Source organism: Dermacentor variabilis, chromosome 5 (assembly GCF_050947875.1).
Source record: "Dermacentor variabilis isolate Ectoservices chromosome 5, ASM5094787v1, whole genome shotgun sequence".
NCBI classification, from domain to species: Eukaryota; Metazoa; Arthropoda; class Arachnida; order Ixodida; family Ixodidae; genus Dermacentor; species Dermacentor variabilis.
Genome location: NC_134572.1, coordinates 110698095 through 110720815, shown reverse-complemented (window position 1 = coordinate 110720815; position 22721 = coordinate 110698095). Strand labels below are relative to the sequence as shown.

Genomic DNA, 22721 nt, shown 5'->3' with positions numbered 1-22721 from the left:
TCTGGTGCGTGCAGCATGCCCAACAGATTATGAATGCGTCTACATCTCCCACTTTTTGCATTACCTCATCGGGTACGTCACTGCACCAAGCAATGAAAGTGCGGACTTTGTTCATGTGCACTAAAACATCATTGTTCGACACGATCTCATCTTCTGTGTTTGGGGACCCACAGTCGCCTTCCTTCGGGTTGTCATCATCGCTGGAGACGTCGCGAATGCTCAACGCGAACGCAGTTAAGCTCATCGGTTGTCAGGTCCGCCGTCGTTAGTGCTGCGCTGTCGCTCTTCACGTAGTAGTCAAAGGAAGAGACGGCAGGCAGCAGTTCCGCAACCTCGGTCCACAGGTCTCCTGGGTTGTTGTCGGTCACCTTCAGGTAATCTTCAAGCTGCACAGGTGCTTTGACAAGCCCTGCTTTTCGCCAGCAGTTGCTAATGGTGGATGCCTTCAAGTTTCACCAATCTCCTGTGAGCATTTCTGCTGGCTGAGGAATATCGATTGCAGTCGACTGCTTTAGGTGGAGGTTGATAACCAACCGTAGCACAAGGTGCTTACGAAATTCTTTCACACTCTATATAATGCCTTGGTCTAGGGGTTGCAGCAAGCACGTGTTGTTTGGCGACAGAAACTCCAAGCGAACGTGTCAAGCGAGCATTCACAATGTGAGCAGAGCAGTTGTCGACAACCAGTTGAATTCTTCAGTCATCCCTCTTCATTTGGTCGTTGAGTTTGATGAGCCACTTGAAAAAGAGTTCTCTGGTCATCCAGGCTTGTTTGTTGGCACAGTAGTCGTACGGTAACGACATGACGATTTTCATGCAGCAAGGCTTCGCGTACTTGCCGATGACAAGCGGTTTTTCTTGGTGCCTGTTGCATTTCAGCAGAGCAGGACTGTCATGCAAAGATGCGACTTCCTCCCTCCTTTGCACTGCTGCCGTTTGAAATATATCGTCCGGTCTGGCAGGAGCTGATAAAAACATGCGGTCTGATCCGCATTGAAAAAATTGTCTTCAGAGTACGATTCAGCCACCTCTAGAAAACTATAATTGCGCCAGGAATCCGTGCCTTCTCTGTCAGCAGCCTTTTCCTCGCTCGAGACTACCTGCCAAGTTATTCTGTTTTTTTGGCGGAAACAAAAAAGCCAAGCTGTACTGGCGTCGAACCCAGTTATTTCAAGTGCATGGGCGAATCAGCGGGCTTTTTTCTTGGAGCATTGGGCTGCCAGACACGGGACCATTTTGCAGTGTAGCATTTTTGAACCACGTGAGAACAGCTTGGTCCACATTTTGAAAGTTTCCCAGTCCGTTTCCTCGTAGCAGCGAGTTGTGATTCCCGGCGAAGCTTGAAAATCTTGTCTCAGTCTTTCAATATGGTTGCGACGGTCGATGGGGCAATGCCATGCCACGGCCGCTGGATGAAAATGAGAAAGGTGTGGCCTGCCACGTCAGACGGCCTGCAATAGGAGTGGATCGCAGCCACAGTTGCATTCTGGGCTGCTTGGCTTGGCCTTAGGCTCTAGCTGCCGGGGACGGGACGCGTCGTTTTCCATGGGTGACGGCGTTGGAAGCGCATTCCTCACGCATTTGCTATGCCGATCTCGGACAACAGTCTCGGACTGGTGGCACCACAGCTGATAACGGCGTTTCCGATGCACGTCACAGGCCGCGCCTTTTCTTCTTATTCAGCGGCCGTGGCCATGCTGTCTACACACATCGATTTGCGTTTTCCCTGCATCGATTTCCTGCTATGGGGAACCAGTGCTGGATAGGCGGCGTGTCGAAAAGGTGCGTTGCACGCTGCCCTGGTGACGAAACGCGGCATATTCCAGCCGCTCGATCAGACGACGCGTCCATGGCCGTTTTATAGTTCGTATCTTTCAGTTTCCGCGCCGCTTCAAGTGGACAGTTTTCATAAAGAAGCAAGCACCATCAAGTGAAGAAATGACGAAAGAAGCTTTTTAAGCTTTATATATTTTTCACAGTGTGTCGTGGCGAGCACGTGTGTTTCTTTAATGGTTGCGCCATGTGCCGTTGCCATGCTTGTATGGCAGCCTGCCTCGCAAATCTAGCAGCTATGGCGCCGGACGTGCTGTGCTATGGTTTCAGAAGTATTAGTTGGCCTGAAGACATTCCATACTTCTCTGGCTAGACATGAAATATTCTGATGTTACTTCGCCACAGCAGTCACTGGAGAAGAAAGCTTTATCGCATCAGCTGACTCACGCAAGCAAAGGTTTGAGTGCTCCGCGGCTTGATACGTAACAACCTTGGTTACATTTAGCACTAATTACATAAATTTACCGGATGCATCTCAGCGCTGAGTGCTCATCCGCATGCACATTTGCGGTGCAGTGCTCATCCGCATGCAGTATGCGGCGTGCGCCGGCAGTATGCGCACACAACTCGTATTACAAGGCAGCTCCCCTCCCACATAATTCTTGGCAATGAATGGATAATATTTACCTTTCGTATCGTTCGCTTGGTGCGGTGGCATTGGAAGAGGCTTGGCAGTGGTATTGCGAAGGAAAAATGGTTGGTACATATGCCGCATGGTGCATGCTATTGCTCATTTTGTTTCCGACGAAATGCCGACTGCAGATTCTGCTGTTTAGTACTGGCTGCCGCGGCTGACCATCTTCACTATCGAATAAACCAAGCAAACACGCGAAATTCGATTTAGAAACCAGCCTGACACCGCTTGACAGGGCGACAAAATGGGAACTTACTCCGCTCGCCTGACTGCTTGGATCCAACGCTGCCTCCATTCTTGTTTGTAGGGTTTAGATGGAAAGACGCAGAAGGATACATCCTCCCTCATCCCGACGTAGTTGTGGCACTTGTGTATGCAACAGTATAGTCGGCTTTTGTTTTCCTTCGACTTTCAGTACACGCAACGCCACTACCAGTAGCAATTTTCGTCTGCGGGAGCGGCTGCATTGTGCATGTTATGACCGCCAGGGCGGCGCTGCAGGCGTGAAAACTCCAGTGCTGGTTCCCCATATGTCCAATTTGTCCTGCAGTGAAAACTGCTTTCGCTTCTTCTTGGCGCTATCGCTAGCTGCATTCATCGTTGGATCTCGCGTGAACATCGCCAAATCTTTGTCTTTGTAGTGAAGTTTGTTGTAAAGCAGTTGGCACTCGACATGGTGATGATGATAGCTACTACACTTGCGGTTTCTGTTTCACGCGACAGTTGCGGTGCTGTTACTTTTAGAATTTGGAATACTGATGTGCTTCAGTCATAAAGGGGAAAATAAACTACTTGCATTATTCTGAAATATGCGCTGCATTGAAGTTCATAGTTCTGAAATATTTTTACATTTAAAATATAGGCAATCTGGTGCAGATTTTTAAAATATTCATAAATTTGAGAAATTCATTAATGTGGGGTTCGTAGTAACAAGATTTGACTGTAGCAACATCATGCACCATCTGAAATGACAACTGGGCTTTGGCTTTTTGTCAGATTTGACAGTTTTTTGCAGATTGTGGTGTCTGGAAAAATAAAACTGACTGGAGATATTTTTGAGACTAGGCTCCAATGCTCCTCACAATTCAATAAAAAGGTGCAAAATTTGTGCTTTGATCGACTCTGCAAGATAATGTTTAAATGACAGCAGCAGCAGAGACACAGAAGCTTTTTTCAGATTTTTAATTGTCTGATTGAGTGTGTATGCAGTTTCAACGATGTATAAAATTATGTAGATGCTCATGAGTGCACATGTTTTTATAATTTACTAAATATCAAGTGCAACTTTATTTTCCCCGCAGTGGGTTGCTTTAATTTGTCAGCACTTCAACAGCATATGTACAAATTATTACGAGCAATCATTTCTGTCGTGTGGGGGTTTTCACTCGCAATAGCATGCAGTCGACTCCAGGGTGACTTTGGCCGAACTTTGACTAGTTGTGTATTATTTCTTAAATTTTGAATACCACCTGAGAAAGTGCATTTATTTAGTACTGTACAGCAGTACTATGCAGCACTCCGCGTTATTTTACAGCACTCTACACAAACTGAATAGAGCACATGGATGATCCAGCACAAGTATAACACAAACTAGACCCCCTTGCTTGCCCAGAAAAGCTTATTGAATGCAATAATCATTTATGAGGAGGCTTCTGCATGCTCTCTGTCCTGAGAAACATTGCTTCGCAAGCCTAAAGAATGTAATAAAAAAACAAAGCAGGTGCCTGCTGCAACGAATAAAAACTCAGTATACAGTAGGAACTTACCCATTTTCTCATATGCGACGCTACAGTTTTCCTGAATAGCATGGGAATCGCTATGGTTAGTACTGACCCCAACAAATTTTCATAGTAATTTTTTTGCATGATCTGACTTAAAAAAGGTGGGAATTAGGAACCAGGTGCACATTTTGTAATTTCATTTGTTTTTTACTTTCAGTACCTACACTAATAGCAGATGAGCACATTCATTCATTTTCCTTGAAGTGGTGTTTTGAAGTGTTGTCGAAGCAATTATTACTGTCATATATCCATTCAAAACATCAGTGACCGGGCTATAATTTTATGTATCGGAAAATATGTTGCGACTACTATGTCTTGAAATAAAATGTTAAAACATAAAAGCACCCAAAATTAAAACATTTCTAATGGTAACAAAACTGTTAATAGTGCTACTTCTGCATTTGCAGGTTTATTGATATCTTTGAGGAGGCATCAATTCGTTGGGTTTCATATTAAATTGCATGGGGTAGTTGCACTTCGAAAGTGTGATTATGCCTCTGCAGTCGTGGCCATTTTTTGTCACTAAGCTTGAACATGTACAAAGCTAACCAGTGATGCCCACGATTTTAGACTCGTTTAGTGCCCATTGAATTCGTTGTGTTGAAAAATTTCTTTTCCTTTTGTCACCAGTACCACGAGGGCACCATCAAGAATGTTCGTGAAGCAGAGCGTTTGCTGAATGAAGAAATCAAGCCGGATTCTCGCCACACTGCAATTGCCCTGGACACCAAGGGCCCAGAGATTCGCACGGGCCTTCTGCTTGGCGTAAGCTGCACCTCTTACTTTCTCGTCATTACCCCAGGTTACAGCTTTTTGACTCGTGGTAAAATATGCTAGTGGTAAATAATTGAACGGAGGCTGCATTTTGCAACAGTCCATTTCATTTTCCATTTTTGCCTTTGGTCGTTGGTTCAGTGCTGACATGCGACCAATTTTACCACTGCACAAAGAACAAAAAAGAAAAGGTGGGCGAAATGGAATGGGTATTCTAATGTACTGATGCATTTCATGCAGCCTCAAGACCTGCATTGTGCAACAATCCATTTTTCAATTTTTTTCCCCTGACCCACTGGGGTAGCCTGTGACAGTGGTGTTTCACTGCTGAGCTTGAGATTGTGGGTTTAAGTTGATCCAAAGCCCTACATTACGATGTACCTCTTAACTCGCTTTGCGGTTTTAGGATGTTAAAAATCCACAATTTAATTTTGCAGCGAAGCTGTATATAGCTACCCTCTGGCAGTGGTCAATGTCTGTCTGTCTACGCGTTGCGTCAACATGAAAAAATTTGTCTCCAGTTTCTCGCGAATGCTCTATAGCTCTCAATCTAATGTAAGCATCTTGACAAAAAATCATACTGAAATTGGCCGTTAAGATGACTCTATCATTAGGCCAAGTTTCAATAACTTGTCGTAGTTCACAGTGAAGTTATAAACATTCCAGAATTCCCTTCTGCTGTCAATACATAGCAGTCTATGGAGGGAGTATGGTTACAGAAAACACCTGTAACTCTTGTTTAATATAAACTATCCCGAAACAAATTGTGACAATTGGCCACTAAGATGACTCTAACATTGCCCCTAGTTTCATTAATTGCATAGTTCACAGTAAAGTTGTCAATATTGTTGAATTCCCGTCTGCCATGTGGCGGTACTTGCACACGTTACTACTTAATAAAAGAATAAGATAAATCGCTCCACAGTCAAAAGATGTATTCATTGTCTGTGTCCTACAACACCAACAACACAGATGCGACGATTCAAGTAAAACGCCACAGCTTTGCTGCTCGTCCTTCTTCGCAGAGTGGAAGGGCATATAAATTTTTAATTTGCAAAATTATTAATGCTTCTGAGCTGCAGCAGCAGAAAGATACGTGGATAGCCTTCACTGTCCAGTGTCAGCCCATTAAATGAGAACACAGCAGTCAAAGTGGTCCTCTTCAATTCGTCGTCCTAGACAGCCCGGAGACTGGCCAAGCTGTGCATGTCAACACTGACTGACTGAAAGCAGCGTCTTGGGCAGTCCTGGGCAGTACAAGTGACAGATAGAAGTACTCTGTACATATAGTAGCTGCAGAGAAGAAAAAAGAAGTTGCCATTGTTGGATTTGGGTCATCTCTGGATCGGACGTCGCACAGAGGGTCACGCTCTAGCCTGTGTGTCTCGGAACGGATTGCTGGCCTGTGCTACCGGGGCTTCGCACGGAGACTAAGCTGGCCCACACCGTCGTCTGAACTTATTTACAAAGGCACGCTCGTACTAGCAGAAGGAGAGTGCAGTACATATCAACATGGTAGCCTGCAGCTACATCATTCTTGTAGCATAAGCTATGTACATGATTGTCGGGGAGCACACGCCACACACACAGGATCAAATCATATTTTATTCTCCAGCATAGATGTCTTCTAAAACCCTGCATCTTCCCTAGGACTCTCGCTAGTGAAACAAGTCATCAGGTGAAACAGGTGAATGCAGCAAATGCTAGAGGTACCCAACCCTGTGTCTGCGCAACGCAGACTTGAAATTTCCATCCTAGTTCCTGGACCGAATACCATTTTGACACGATTATAGCGCACCCTTGAATCTAATGCGCACCCATTTCCACTGGCTTTTTCCAGCTTTTTTTTTGTTTTTGTTTCATACAATGTGAAGTTCTACATTGTTTAATTATTGTATATGTTGCCATTCTTTTTCATGTTTTTGAAATGGCCGTTTATGTTATATTTGAATTTTTGAAGATGTATGTACTGCTCTTTTTGTATTGATTTGCTTTGTTCTTGCACCAATTATTTTTGTGTCTTGCATTCCCTTTCGCTGTGTCTGCCTTGTAGTGGTTATCTGGGCCAGTGTCAAGCTGTTTATAGGCTTTTAGCTTGGGTAGCCAGCCAGAACTATCTGGTAAAGTGAACTTAAATGAAATAGGTGCACCTGAATGCAAGGTGCAGCGGAATTTAACATGCTTCTAAAGATATAGCATGCCCAATTGGCAATATAGCATGTTTGCAATTGGAAAAAAAGACATTCTTAATTTAACTTTACAGCAAGGAAAATTTTTTGAAGAATGAGCTTCTATAATGAAAGCGGCATGTCGTCACCACCATTTGTGCTTCATTGACCATAGATGCCAAGCACGCAAGGCAGTATTCCAGAGCGACCACTTTTAGAGATACTACTATCGCATTCGCGAGGTTTTACGTGACTGTATTGGCCTTGTCAAAATATGCGGCCGAAAGCGTTCCTGGAACTCTGCGCAGACAGCGAGCTTGGTACAGCACCAGAAACGCTGGTCATATATGCTAGTGTATCCGTTGCGGAGTCTCATGAAATCTTGAAAAAAGAGATTGCATCAAAAGTGATAGTGGTCGAGCTCAAAACGAACCCACAGCAATTTAAGAAAGCTTGCTCTGCCACTGTCTTGTGATGGTAACGACACTGCGTCTGTCAGCTCTGATGGTAGGCTGCTGCAAACACCGCGAGCACTGTTTTGGTTTCATATCCAATTTGGACCTAGTTTCTTTGAAAAAAGGTACGCATTAGATTCGTGCAAATGCGGTACCAGTGGCCATATTCTGGATGAGTATCGTGGATATCCCTTTCACTAAATACTCATTGGCTTAACCAGCAGCTAGAATGCCCGTTGCTTCATTGAGGCGTCGTACAGAAGTGAGATTGAGAATGTGGCTCCAGGACACATTTTCTCTGGCCTAGTCTAGTTCTGTCGTGTCTAAAATTTTCCCCAGCTAGCAGTCAGGTGAATGGCAGTTTTTTGTTACATAGAGTGGTTAGTGTATTGGGTGCAAATAGAAAGGTTTGTAGTATACATTAAACATGTCGCTTGTGGAGAGGCGAGATGTCTTCTTAATTAACATGGCACATTAGCATATAACACATGTGTGGCCTGATAAAGTAAACTTCCGTTAGTTTGGCTCCGGTTAATTCAATCTTTTGGTTAATCCCAATTCCAACCAAAGATCCTGGCCAACACTCATGCATTTTATGGGACCAAACTTTTATTTTGTCCTAAAACTGGCCTTCGCCGATGAACTTGAACTTTGCTGGTTACCATACATGCGGCCTGACCCTGATGGTGGACCACACTGGTGACTGCAATAGTGACACCATCCATCTCTTTCTTTCTTTCTTTCAAGTTTAATGCATACTGCGAACCCTTTCTATGGTCCAAGCAAGAGTGCCCCTTAGTCGTACAACAGATAAGAACAAAAGACAACCAAATATTCAAAAGAAATGCAGAAAGTGAATAAGCATACACTTTGACAGTATATTTAACAGCTGCAAAAGTGACACTCCAGTTCGTGCAAAAAATCATTAGCATCAGATAATTGGAGGTAATTCACTCCACTCTGATAGCTTTAGACAGTGCCTAGGGTACAGGGAATGAGTTGAACACACGTCATCTATCGTCAGAAAAAACCCCTATTTTCGGCCTGCTCTGGGAAGATTTTCAAGCAGCAACCATAGCTCACAATGTCCGATTACGGTATTTATACGATTCTAATGCACACCTTTCTTTTTCTTCAAGAAAATGGGACTGTAAGTTGCCTGTCCGGTGCAATCGAATATGAAACCAAAACTGCCTTCTCAGCATTCATGCTCTTTGCTACTTGACATAGCTGTAGTGCGGCAAAGCTAACTGTAGGAAACCGGCTGCCATTGTGCAAACATATTTTTCTTGCTAAAAAATCGGGTGCACGTTAAATTTCTTTCTTTAGGAGCTTTAATGGAATTTCTGCACAAGTTTTCTGCTTTGAACATGCAGAATGTGGGCGAACTTTTTATTCTTGGGCGTTTTGGACTCTGGCAAACACTGCCGAATGAATTGATGGTGTGGACGTTTTTAGGCACCTTGTTTAATTCGACCCGCCGGATAATTCGACTAATTTTGTCGGTTCTGTCAGGGTCGAATTAGTGAAAGTTGACTGCATTATGCTTGGCTGGCTGCTTAAATATGCTTGAAGCCAGTCCATAAGTGCATTCATTATATCCTAATTAAAATGTATTTAGTAGCCGCACCTTGAAAGTGTAATTATGCTTTGTTTGTGACATGTGAGTAAGAAATTTTGCATTTATTTTGCTGTTCTGCTCAACTTTGTTTTATAATAGTTTAAAAGCTAAAGCCATATATTTTCAGCATTGGAAGACAGTTACAATTCTTAAAGTCTATTGTTTTTTCTGTTGCAACATAATTCAAGTTATTGATATTGATAGTGGCCTGTCCTTGGCACTTTGCAGGGTCCATCTGCAGAAATTGAACTGAAAAAGGGTGCAACCATCACACTCACTACGGACTCTTCTTTTTATGAGAAGTGTGATGAGAACACACTCTATGTGGACTATGAAAACATCACTAAGGTACTGAGCGAGGGAAGCAGGATCTACATTGATGATGGCCTCATCTCTCTCTGTGTCAAGGAGATTAGTAAGTGGACTTTGGTCATTGCTTGCCATTGAGGTTTTAATCAACCATTCACATACATGCTGATACCTGGCAACATTTCTGGTTTTACCGTAATGTAAGCTTGGTTTAGAATGTGTTTACGATTGTCATGTTGGTACCGCTAATTTTACAATTGTTTATTTGCATATAATTCAAGACAGAACTGATATAAAAAGAATACAAGTACAGTCACTGTCCGAATTTTCACAATGACTTTTCCGACCCACAAAATTATACGAGCACACCTGCAGCAGTGACACCACCCTATAGAACCAATGTGCAAACAGCTACTAAAGCTGAGTAAAGGGAAAATCAGACATCCACCCGTATGGAACTGTATGGAACCCGTATGGGTTTCCTTTGTAGCAATTGCTACGAACGGGTGGATGTCTGATTTTCCCTTTATTCATTACTTCTCTCCACCTTGCGGGTTTCCGCAGAACTACTACGTCAGCTACTAAAGCTATGTGAATTTTGTGTGTGGTGCAGATTATCCTTGCTGTGGCTGTAGAGCAGTGTCTGTTCAGTGTTCCTGCAGTACAAGGTCTACTAAAGTTTTATAAACAATGAACATGTCATGTAATCAAACAGTTTTGTACATATTATTTCATCAAATTTCATTTTCGTGGTTTCAGCTGTAGTATTTTTTTTACATTCTTGGTTAGCCGGTCTGCATATTGCTGATGCAGTGTATGTCTGCTAGATTTGTGTGTGTGATAAGACAGATAATATGGGCCCAGGATCCTTCATTGACACGCAGTCAGGTGCTTTGTACGGACAATGTTGACTATGCTCCACAGACGCGATTATTTACTCACTCAACAGACAACAGAGCAATGATAATCGTCTGTACCTCCTAATGTGCCTCAGCACACGTTGACCGTCCTACTTGCTGTTGTCATCATCATTGCCATGAAGGTTGTCATCGTGGGTGCTCCGCAAAGCAGACGGGAAGTCCAGCACCTCTCGAGGTGGCTTGTATCGACTGTGACGTCGCAACAGTAGAAGCGTACAGTAGGTCGGTAGAGCAAGCTGCTGCAGTACAAGTCAGTGGCTTGCCAGCCACTGTTGCCGCAGGCAGCGGGCACATCAGATCACCTGATCCGCAGGCAGGTGCCTCCTTGGTCACAGGCCGCAACATTACTGGCCATCAGGCCTTCAAATCAAATGCAACGCCAGGCTGCTACGACAGCAGGCCGGCAGTTGCCGGGTGAGAAGCAAACGCAGATCGGGACATCGGCCTCATTAGGTCCGTGTGGCCGCAGGACACTTGGTCGAAGAAGGCTGCGACTCGAACCGCCGTTCAGCGAGCTGCCGTCCAAGTCGTTCCATGCTTTGTTCTTTTGAGCCGCAGCCATCTCTCGCTCTCATGGCCACGCGTTTCTTCTTAATTGTCATGGCCACACAATGCACAACACACTGAGCTTCCGCTACACTTTCTCATGATAGTGCCCCGCATGCATTCCTGTATTTCTGTGGCTTTGCACATGCATATGTTCAAATTGAGTGGACAGATGCAACAACTGACGAGTATTGCCATCTGCTCCAGGCATGCCATGCTCAAGCACACCCAATATTCTGTGATGTGTTTGCTGGGTTTCATGTTCTGACCATTATTTTCACTGAACCCTCAATCTATTTCTTGACCTTGTCTGTGTGTAAGTTGACGAGAAAAGCCTTTGCACATTGGAGCGAAGCAGGCCATTTTTCTAATGTCAACATTTCTGCAAGCATCTGTGTTACTTAGAAAATTTAGAAACAAGTTCACGGATTTGGATGTGCTGTAGTTATTGCTGTTGTCATCGGTCAACAGCTGGAAGTGTCACCTACTGCTTATGCACAAACAGTTACAAAAAGAAAAAGAATGCTTATGCTTCTCTTAGATGGTGACAAGCTGGTCTGCACCATCGAGAATGGAGGATCCCTCGGAAGCAAGAAAGGTGTCAACTTGCCTGGAGCCTTGGTTGATCTTCCTGCGGTGTCCGAGAAGGACAAAGCTGACCTGGAGTTCGGTCTGGAACAAGGGGTAAGGCTTTGTTCATGCATTGAAAGACTGGCACAGATTGAGGTGTTCAAATGTATGAAGCCCTCTACCGCTTTAAAAGAACTTTAAAGGTGAACATTGGATATGTCCAGAAACCTCTGGTAGAATTCTGTGATGAGGTGACTTAATTGGGGCTGTAGGGAGTTGCACAATACCGTATTCACTCGCATAATAGATGCACCTCCTACCTTTTCAATCAAAAAGTGCATTCTTTTCCTTGCGCAATGGTTGCATTCCGAACTTGCTGTCTTGGAAGTAGGGGATGCACGGTATGATTTGGCTTGTGATACGGTGTCCGATGTGCCGGAGTGACAGCCAGAGTAGCTCCAGAGCTACTGCAGGAAAATGTCTCAGATCAGAGGCCTGGCGTGCGACAAAAGTAGGAGATGCACGGTATGATTCGGTGTCTAATACAGCGCCCAATGCACCGGAACCACAGCCAGATTCGAGGCATTTTACCATGTCGTCTTGCCAGACCGGTCGCCCGGCGCATGACAAAAGTGGGAGGCACGGGGGTAAAATTCGCCATTCGTTGCGGAGCCTGACGGGCTGGATTAGAGGCATTTTGCCAGGCTATTGCACCGGATCAAACTACTGACATGCGCAAGTGTCCGATCCGGTACTACAGCCCGGCAAGACATCTAGAATGCAGCTGCTGTTCCGGAGCATCCGATACCATATCGGATGCCAAATTGTACCATTTGTCTCCTGCATTTTATATATAGGTAGCCAAATTGCTCAAAATTCTGTCTCGCATAATAAGTGCAACCACCTACTTTGCACAACCTTTTTGGAAATAAAGTGCTTTCATTATGCAAATAAATATGGTACTTCTGCAATTTTAATTTTCATGAACTAGGCGAATTGTGTAGGTATCCTAAGCTGTGTTGGCATACTAGGAGGTGGTTGTGGAGTCCTATCTTAGCCTTTGAGCACAGCTTGAAATACTGTACAAAGCATGCAAAGACTTCAGTTTCTGTTCAAGGTGTGAAGCTAAGCCAGCTAGTTTAGAGTCAAGCTGACGGAAGGCAATAGAATATGAGGAGGTCAGTGTATGTTCCCCAACCTGATAACCATTGCTTCAAGAGCCTAAAGAACAGAAAAGAAGGGATCGGGTGCTTGCTCTAAGCAGTCGAAATGCACTCCCTGTACAATACTTTTCACATGCACGAAGCCATGACTTTTACATGTAGTTGCCAAATTTGCATAAATGATTTTGCCCTGGTCTTCGAGAGCCTGGAAACCAGGACTAGGATACATATTTGGTATTTCAGATTTTGAAAAGCTAAATAAAATTATTTTCATTCACACTGCTTGAGGTGCGTCTTTCAATTTCCACGTGATTTCTCAAAAGCTTGCTGCACAGTTATTTCTTCTTTGCTTTAAAAACACTGTTAAGCTGTAATTTTGTATCACAGCGGGTGATGAGACTAGTATGTCTTGACATAAAGTGCTAAATCGTAAAAGCACTGGAAATGAGCACAATTCCAGTGTTAAGGCAAGACTCAAGCATGAAACGCCTCTTGGTCCCATTGTGCATATCAAAGGGGGAATAGACAATCCTGAGAAAGTCATTGTGAACACTATAAGGATGCAAATAAAAGGCAATAAAATGCATATATGTGTGCCATGCAGTAAAAGGCTTTCTTCCCAGCTGCTGCTTGCGCTCAGAACCACATGTATGTCTTTATGCAGACAGAAAAGGCAGTTGAAAACTTAACAGGCACATGCAGTGAAGTTGAAAGATACGTGAACAAAACAACTCGTGCACTAATCTTTATGGCAGTCTCCCTTTTCTGTCATTAGGACTGGTATAGAGACGGCCCATGTCTCAGTGGCCTAGCCTATTATGGCATGCAGGAAACTAGCTGTTTCCTGCATAGCCACGACGTGGAACAGGCACTTTTATGTGCACACATATGGAAGAAGTAACACAGTACAAGACGCCAGTGCTGGAAGTAAAGGATTTGTTGCTTATGCCTAGGTCAAGCTGTATCTGTCTATTTTGACTCTTCCAAGCAAACTCAACTGACCTAGTGGAACACCTTCAGAACCACTGTTAATTAATAGCACACAGTGCTTCCCTCAGACATAACTACTGAGTGGAGAAAGGTGCATAGATGGGAAGCTTAAGTTTTTTTGCAAGCGCTTTCTCTCTTGAATGTTTGTGTGTTCAAAGTGGTATGGTGTAAGTGCTTAAAACTTCATCTATGTTGTGTTTAAGCATGGCCAAGTGCTTACGCATGGTAGGTGTCCATGACTACTGCCTGTTAGAACTAGTAATGCGTAGATACCTCTGATGAGCTGTAGGTCTAAGCATGCAACTTCCCTGAAGCTGAATGCATTGTATGCTTGCAAAGTCTGCAACATAACTTGAATGTCTTAAGAGTTGTAAAAGTGCAGCTAAAGCAGTGTGTGCTTTCATCACGTCTCTCTCATGCTGTAATAACATTGCATGAATATTACCTTGCCCAGCTTTTAGTCCTTTGTTTTGCTGAGCATTAAACAAAAAATTTAATTTTTCAGGTGGACATGATTTTTGCTTCGTTCATCAGAAATGCTAATGGTGTAAAGGAAATCAGAAAAGTCCTTGGTGAAAAAGGAAAGGACATCAAGATCATGTGCAAGATTGAGAATGACGAAGGTGTTCGCAAGTGAGTCAAGCATTCAACTTTTGGAATGCAACAGTGCATACAAATGCGCACGGCTCATCAAACCTCATTCTGGACATCTTGTCATGCAGGATTGATGAAATCATTGATGTAACTGATGGCATTATGGTGGCCCGGGGCGACCTCGGAATAGAAATTCCAGCTGAGAAGGTGTTTCTGGCTCAAAAAATGATGATTGCCAAGTGCCAGATGATTGGCAAGCCGGTCATTTGTGCTACTCAGGTACGTCCCTCCTTCCAGGTTTCTTTTTTGACCATGCGGTTTGCCATACGGCATATGATGGTTAAATAAGTGCGGGCAGTCCTTAATTGTGAAGAAGCCTCATAAGTGGCCTGTGGAACTTATCATCCATAATTAACTGTTCATAGTCTGTGGGCCAGTCTGTCGGTATCCCGGCATTTCTCTCTCCTGGCCCTTGTCTCTGGGCACAGCCACAGCAGATGTTGAGCATCCGCTGCAGGCGCAAGTGCAGAACACTTTGGGCACTTCACAGGGTATTAAGTCCTAGGGACTGCCCCTGCTACAGATGCAGTAAGGGCAGCTCCAGCTTGAAGTCAGAGGACTTCCTCCACTTGAGTTAGTGTCAGGAAGGGAGCAGACACACGGGGCAATTAGAGCTCATGTGTCTGCTGCCAAGAAACAAGTCTTCTTAACAAACTGTAGCTTTATTTCCTGGTTTTCCTTATCTATTTTGTTGCTGCAAAATAAATAAATTTTTTTGCAGATTACTGTAACATTTATCTTGAAATACAGGTAGTCGCAGCTCTGTGAAAGGCCATAAGCAGCAGTGGCCTTCACTGTAGGAAGTATGTCTTGTTACTGACATCCCCAGCGAAGTCCAGGACCATCATCGAGAATCTCTTCATTTAGACTAACACTTCCAAAGTTAGTTAGTACTGACACAATTTATTCCTAGAAACCTGGCATCTCTTGTGGGACACTCTCAGCAGGGTACGCAACACATTCATTTTTGTGCTGCAAGTTTACATGGTCGTCGGCTGAGATGTGTTCGTTTGCTTGTGTGTGCATGACACCGTGCTTGTTAATTTAGTTAATATGCCTATGTTTACAAGTTTATACGGCCGATAAATCTACAATCATTAATTCATATAGCTGTCTAAAAATTTGCTATCGCAATCAATGTGTCGCCTTTTGGGTGAAACTTACTTTTTTTTATTTACTCACACCACTCCGTCAGCTTCTTTGCACCATATATATGATTAGTATTATGTGCTTGCTTCAGCTACAGATATGAAATTGCTTTGGTGGGCCACATATACATGGGCAGAACTCTCGACTGGTGCTAATGTGGTTGCAAGAGAGACACTGGGTATGTCAGTGATTTGTGTATCAGTAGCCCAAATTTTAGTCAAAAGCTTACATGTCAACTGTGATGCCCCACAAGTATTCATTCAGGTGAATACTTAATTCAACTGAAACTAGAACTTCCATATATATTTTTTGTTCCTTTATCACAATCCACATAAATCGGGGCACACACAAGTTTTTCTGGAGTTAAAAAATCTAGTATGCTACGATACAAATTGCAGGGTTAAGGCCCTACATCTTCATTGCGCAGTACTGCTATCGAGTTTGCTGCAAGGTTGCACAGTGACGTGTGCTTTGTTGGGGGGCCTCTCCTGCAGATGTTGGAGAGCATGACTCACAAGCCACGCCCGACACGTGCCGAAGCATCCGACGTGGCCAATGCAGTTCTTGATGGAGCCGACTGTGTGATGCTGTCCGGCGAGACGGCCAAAGGGGAGTACCCACTGGAAACTGTGTCGATGATGGACAAGATCTGCGTTGAGGCAGAGTCCGCATTCTACCAGAAGGATGTCTTCATCCATCTGTCGCACATCGCACCCTGCCCCACGGATGGTACACACACCATTGCGATTGCTGCCGTCAGTGCGTCCATCAAGTGCCTTGCTTCTGCAATCATTGTCATCACTACCACTGGCAGGTGGGTGACAGCCCCTTCCCACACAGTCTAGCATCGGGCTGTGTTAGCAGCGATTGCGAGGAGCAAGGTCTGCAAGGAGGAGCATAAGCTGAGCTAGTTCGTACGGGTACATCTTGAAAATATACAATGTGGTTAGCAGACGAAGGTGAAGCAAAATTCACATTGACATAGCTGCTGATGTGTCAAGACCGTGCTGCTAGCTCTTCATATCACACCTTTAAAGACAGCTTTAAAGAGAAACTAAAGAGGAACAATTGGTTTAAGTTAAAATATGTCAAGTCTATTTTTGTTAATATTTAGATAATAAGTTATAAACTTAAATTGAGGACGACGCAACGAGCTATGGAAAGAATGATGGGTGTAATGTTAAGGGATAAGAAAAGAGCAGATTGAGTGAGGGAACAAACGCGAGTTAATGACATCTTAGTTGAAATCAAGAAAAAGAAATGGGGGGGGGGGGGGGGGCATGGGCAGGACATATAATGAGGGAAGATAACCGATGGTCATTAAGGGTTATGGACTGCATTCCAAGGGAGGGGAAGCGTAGCAGGGGGCGGCAGAAAGTTAGGTGGGCGGATGAGATTAAAAAGTTTGCAGGGACAACATGGCCACAATTAGTACATGACCGGGGTAGTTGGAGAAGTATGGGAGAGGCCTTTGCCCTGCAGTTGGCGTAACCAGGCTGATGATGATGATGATGATGATGATGATGATGATGATGATGATGAAGTTATAAAAAATTGAACATACGGAAAAATTTTTTCCTTTACATGAAATTTCCTCCAACTTGTGGACTTCTGCAGAACTGATTTGCTGGAAGAGTGAAATTTAAATTCTTCGAATATTGTGCCGGAACTCCAGCATTAATACGTTGGGGTGACATTGCAGGTCTCAAGGTATATTTTTATATTTGGGCTGTTGTCGCTCAGTGAAAGTTCTTTACTTGCCAAGCTCAGTCTTCGGCACTTTCAGAATATAATCTATAGTTCATCTTTACCAATACCAATATAAGAAAAACTAGGCCCGAATAGATGCCATCAAAATTCGTGACATCAGCTGGGTGCAGAAACTTCCAAGGCGGTGTTGCCATCTATTTTTCACTTGTGCATGTTTCCCGAATTACCAAGCCTGTTCTCACATTAATGGTGGCTTTTTTCACATTGTAGATAAATAATTTTAAACAAGCTCAAATTTTAATCTTAGTGTCCCTTTAAAGTAATAAATACCATCTTGGAAGTTTTCAGGACTTTCTGGCAACCATTGTAGGGGTGTGTTACCGTGACTCGCAGGAAAGATAAAAGAATTCCGCATGGTTGCACAAAGGTATGCATGGAAATTTGGATGTGCACTGCAGAATCTACTGAAAAAAACCTCGGGAGGTTTGCTCCTTCTCCTTGCAATAACTGCATTGGACAGCAATGTATGGAAGTAGACTTGGATTACAAGGTATTAAGAACACAAATAACATAAGGCCCTTCGGCAGAGCTTGCTCTGTGAATTGTGCATAGGTGTTGAGTTGTGCTTGCTTTTACAGTGTCAGCTGTGGAAAGTACATGTGCAGTGTTGCCATGTCTGTTCTTGGTGCGTGTGCAGGGGCATTATGCAGAGAATGCACCCAGGGAAGCCAGAAAACTCAGCGAGGCTGTTTAAAAAAACAAAATTCTAAAGTCTATAGCTAACAGAGTTGCTAGCAACCTTTCATTGCACTTGGACATCCCCATGGGCAGGCACTGATTGGTTGAGACAATAAAAAAAATCAGGTTATTGGCATGATCTAATAAACGAGTTTAACAGCTGTCTGTTCCTGTGGTGTCGTGGAGCGAAGTGAAGGGTAGTGGGTAATGTGTAAAGCTGCAGCGAGCTGAAAGGGACATTGTATGTTTTTAGGCCTTTTTAAAACTACAATGCATTCAGTTCATGTACCATGAACTGAATGCAATGTAGTAATATGTAGTAATATGTGGTAATATGTGGTAATATGTCTGGCCCGAGTGCCAGACATATTACCATATGTCTGGCACTTGGGCCAGATCTGGCCCTTGCACCAACAAAATTCATTTATCGTAGGTATTGTAGGTTTAGGCAAGTGCAGTTCCCTCTCAGCTATTCGTGATATTATCCAATGGCTAAAAAGATTATCTTAGCATGCTTGGGGAACGTATCAAAACGCTTAAAGAGGAGTATGAAAATAAGCTGGATTGTCTGTATAGAACGTGAATTGTTGCTAGAACTGTTCTAGAACATAGAACTGCCGCTGTCTGGCTTGAGCCAGACAGCAGCAGTGTGGTGAAGCTTTATTGAAATACCCACGCCAACTCTTCATCACGTCACCTCCAGTTGAACGCACTTAAACAATATTCTAGTTCAGAGAAAATCCCATTGTGATGGCTGGGTTGCACAAACAAGGCAGAGGGGGCAAACATTGAAGCATTTTAATAAGACAAAGAAGTAGCCTGGAACCAATTTATAGCATTACTGGTTTTGACAATACTTCAATGTGACAATGAATAACTGCTGCATTGTGAACTGTTGTGTGTGTGTGTTATGGAAAAATAAACCGCTTAGTACAATGTTCCCATGCCATGTTACGGGCTATATCACTTCTGGCTACTGGGTGTCTGTGCCGAAAATAAAAGGAATGTGAAATCCAAGAAAAATACAAAGCAAGCTGCATCACCACGCCCTTTTTTGTGCCGTGCCCCCCTCACGGCATGCCTTCATAACTCACCCCCTTTCCTGTCTCCCCTTCATGCCTCCTGCCTTCGTGAGAGGGTGGAAGGGAGAGAGGCATGTACAGCCAGTGATGCGATGCAACGAGGCTGTGCCATGATGGGCGTGCGGCACGAAGGCAGGTGTAACAGGCCACTTGCATGACCTCCCTCCCTCCCCCATCCCACACACAGACCTTCCTTTCGACGGACATGCTTAGTTGCCAGATAGAATTGTTATAACAGATAAAGCAGCATGGGAGCATCGTAGTACATGGTTTATATTACTATAAAAAACATACAAATGTTGATGGTTCATTGGCTGCTCATTGTTATATCTGATATATTGTTAAAACGGACATCATTATTAGTGGGTTCGACTATACTTTGAGAGCACGTAGGCAGGGTTGGGAAAATATTTTATGAATACGGAATGATTACATTGCATTAAAAAGTGAGGGGAAAAAAATTTAACTTTCAAATGCTGGAATTCCTGTATAATAATGACCCCCTAGTTTGCATTAATACTGTGCAAGCCTTTACCAGCATAGTTAGCTTTGTGCTTTAGGTATAAAATTCAGAGTTGGCCGTCCATTTTCACTGGTGATAACCAGTCTGCTTCCACCAAATGCAGAGCCCTGAAGGAATACTCTACCAGTCAAAGCTTAATAGTGCTTCTCATTCAGTAGTCCTTTAATTGAAGTAGGTCCAGAAAGTGGAAAGCAAAAAAAAAAAAAAGTCTGATATTTTTTGTCTTGACATCACCTCATTGTATGACTACCACTGGTCAGGTTGTTGGTTCTTCAGTGGGCATGGTTGGTGGAATCTGGACAGTGCTTGATATGATTGTGTGTGTGTGATGTGCAGGACTGCACATCTGATAGCAAAGTACCGGCCTCGTTGCCCCATCCTGGCAATCTCTAGAGTGGAGCAGACCATTCGTCAGGCCCATCTGTACAGGGGTATTCTGCCATTGCTTTACACGGGTGAGTGCGATTGCAGTGTATGTGCTTGCATACGGATGTGCTGACTGGTGCGTTGTGCGTGGCTCTGTAGTAGCATGTGAAAAACACTTTACTCGTTGCAACCATGTCACTGTTTATTCGGCTGTTCTGATGTATCGTGCGTGAACCGCCATACTAATATGTAAAGAATTATGGGAAAAGTTCACGTAAGCTCTGAGCATTGTCTATTGCAATGTGGCTGTGTTTGATGGTAAATATTACTGCTCAGGGTGTCGGTGCCATAAACACCACATAATTTTGTTATCTTTCTCGACATATTGCCAGTCACTAGATTAATTTTGTTTATTTCTTTCAGTTTTTTCATCTAAGCATGGAAGAGGTTGCTAAAGGATGATTATGTAAACCCTAAGTGGTTGAAAGGTTTCAGTGTAATGAAATAACCAAATTTGAGGAGAAAATTTGCTTTGTTGCACTTGATGGCACTAGTGCGTAATAATTTCCAGAACTTGCTGTTCAGTGTGATGACGTCGTCTTGTAATTTTAGGACAGTTCATTTGGCATCTGTTCAGCACTTGCATGGCATGCATTGCAGTGAAGTGTAATGCGTACAGCATTGTCTGCTCCTGTCCAAGTGAACTTGAGCTATGTACACTCTGTAGCAAACTTTCTGCTTAGTAATTGTTTGAATGCCTCTCAGTTGATTCTGAACACATTGCGTAACTGGCTGCTGAAGTGCAGAAATGACTGTCAGGCTCGCGAGCTCACCGAGCATAAACAGTGGTCAAGATCAAACTACTGCATACATGCTGTGCGTAATCGGTTTCAGCCAGACTGTCGCATGAACAGTTAATTTGGTGCTAGGCCAACCAAGAGCCACATGCTATTCAGTACTCTAAGCAAGTGGTACAGACAATGTAGCCACTATATTTGAGATGTCATAAGCATGTCTGAGGACAGGGGTAATTAGAGATAGCTGGGAGAGACTTTCATCCTTTCGGTGGACATAAATATAGGCTGATGATGATGATGAAACACGTCTGAAACATGAACAAGATCACGTTAATTCGGATTTCACGAGACCAAAAAAAAAAGATGTCCAAATTAACCAAATGTTGAAATATCGAAGATCATAAGAACCAACAAACAAATGCTTGCTGTGTCAACATGCTTTTACTTACTGAATGAATCGGCAAATCCTGTTTCTCTTTTGCCTTTATCTGAGACCCGCTTTTCACTATCGCGCACTCATCCCGATTTTTTTTTTCCACCAGTGAGCTGGTTGCCAACATGTGTCTCCATCGCGATGTAGCCATTGCTGGTCATCCTCGACAGCTTTGCACTGACTGACTGAGTCAAAATGAAACTACTGCTTGCCGTAACCACCGTGGCCACTATCGATGTGATCATGGATGGCGACTTCGCTGCTCTCAAGGCACATGGCCGACAAACGCGCAGTCAAAATGAAACTGCGGTCACTTTTGGCACGATCATGGATGGAAACTACAGTTTTGAAGGCACGCGGCTGATGCACGCACAGAGCCAAAACGAAACTACTATTTGCCACAACCAGTGCACACGGAGTCAAAACAAAACTATAACTGTTTGCTGCGACAACTGCAAACGAAACTGCGGTCGATACAGACTCGATCATAGAGAGCAACTATGCAGTTTTGAAGGCAAGCGGCTGATGCATGCACCTAGTCAGAATGTAACTACTCTTTTCTGCAAACACCGTGGGCGAAATCGTGGTGACCAGCAATGCAATCATACATAGATGCAGTTATGAAGGCACACAGCTGACGACCACAGAGTCAGAATGACTGTTTGCCGCAAACGCCGTGGATGAAACCGTGGTGGATATCAACACGATCATGGATGGCGACTACTTGGTTATGAAGGCACAAATATGAATAAAGTGTTCCGGTGTTGCTGTCAGTCATGTATGATTTCCCTGATCACTAGGGTGATGCGGACTTCGCCGCTTTGTTTGCATTGCATATTAACGGCGCTTCGAGTTTGCCTAGGGTTGTCCCAATTAACCAATGCGAGGCCAAATATGTCCTAATTAACGTGTTTGATTGCATTAAGTAATATATATGCCTGCCAGGACTAGAGGATGTGCCTGAATTAACATATTTCTTGAATTAATGAGGTTTCACTGCAGCTGTCTACTTGTCTGTGTTGGAGTATGCAGTAGTGCCAGGGCAAAATTAAAGTATTCGTGTGTAGTGCAAAGAAGCTTGCCCCCACAAAATTTTTGGACAAGTTACTGACCAGCTTTTGAAAAGTGTTACAGGGAAAACCTAGGATGCAGTATTTTCATTCACTCTGCATTCAGGTGTACCAAATGCCACAACTTTTTTCGGTGCAGGTGAACGCAGCGCCGACTGGCCGAGTGATGTTGACGCCCGCATTGAGTACGCCCTTGAGATAGGCAAGCTGCGTGGTTTCCTGCGCAAGGATGATGCCGTGATCGTTGTGACCGGTTGGCGCAAGGGCGCTGGAGCCACCAACACCCTGCGTGTTGTGTACGTCGTCTAAGGCAGCCCCCACCACCAGCCAGTGCAATGCGCACTCCGTGTGCGATATCGCGGAGTCTCTTGCAGTTGCCTGACGGGAGGTGTGAAGCTGCTGGCGGACGTGTTTTGCTCGTCCTGCACAGGAATG

The 22721-nt window shown here is 43.9% G+C and overlaps 1 protein-coding gene across 2 annotated transcripts in view; it reads left to right on the top strand.

The window, feature by feature from the left end:
• Window positions 1-22721, top strand: part of LOC142583043 (pyruvate kinase PKM-like) — a 45150-nt gene that overhangs the window by 20485 nt on the left and 1944 nt on the right. For both annotated transcript variants that reach the window (XM_075693304.1, XM_075693305.1), the window contains exons 4-11: window positions 4879-5013; window positions 9495-9681; window positions 11583-11725; window positions 14270-14397; window positions 14487-14637; window positions 16062-16381; window positions 19957-20075; window positions 22426-22582. In XM_075693304.1, coding sequence (XP_075549419.1) covers window positions 4879-5013; window positions 9495-9681; window positions 11583-11725; window positions 14270-14397; window positions 14487-14637; window positions 16062-16381; window positions 19957-20075; window positions 22426-22582 — 1340 coding nt within the window. The remainder of the gene's footprint in view (window positions 1-4878; window positions 5014-9494; window positions 9682-11582; window positions 11726-14269; window positions 14398-14486; window positions 14638-16061; window positions 16382-19956; window positions 20076-22425; window positions 22583-22721) is intronic.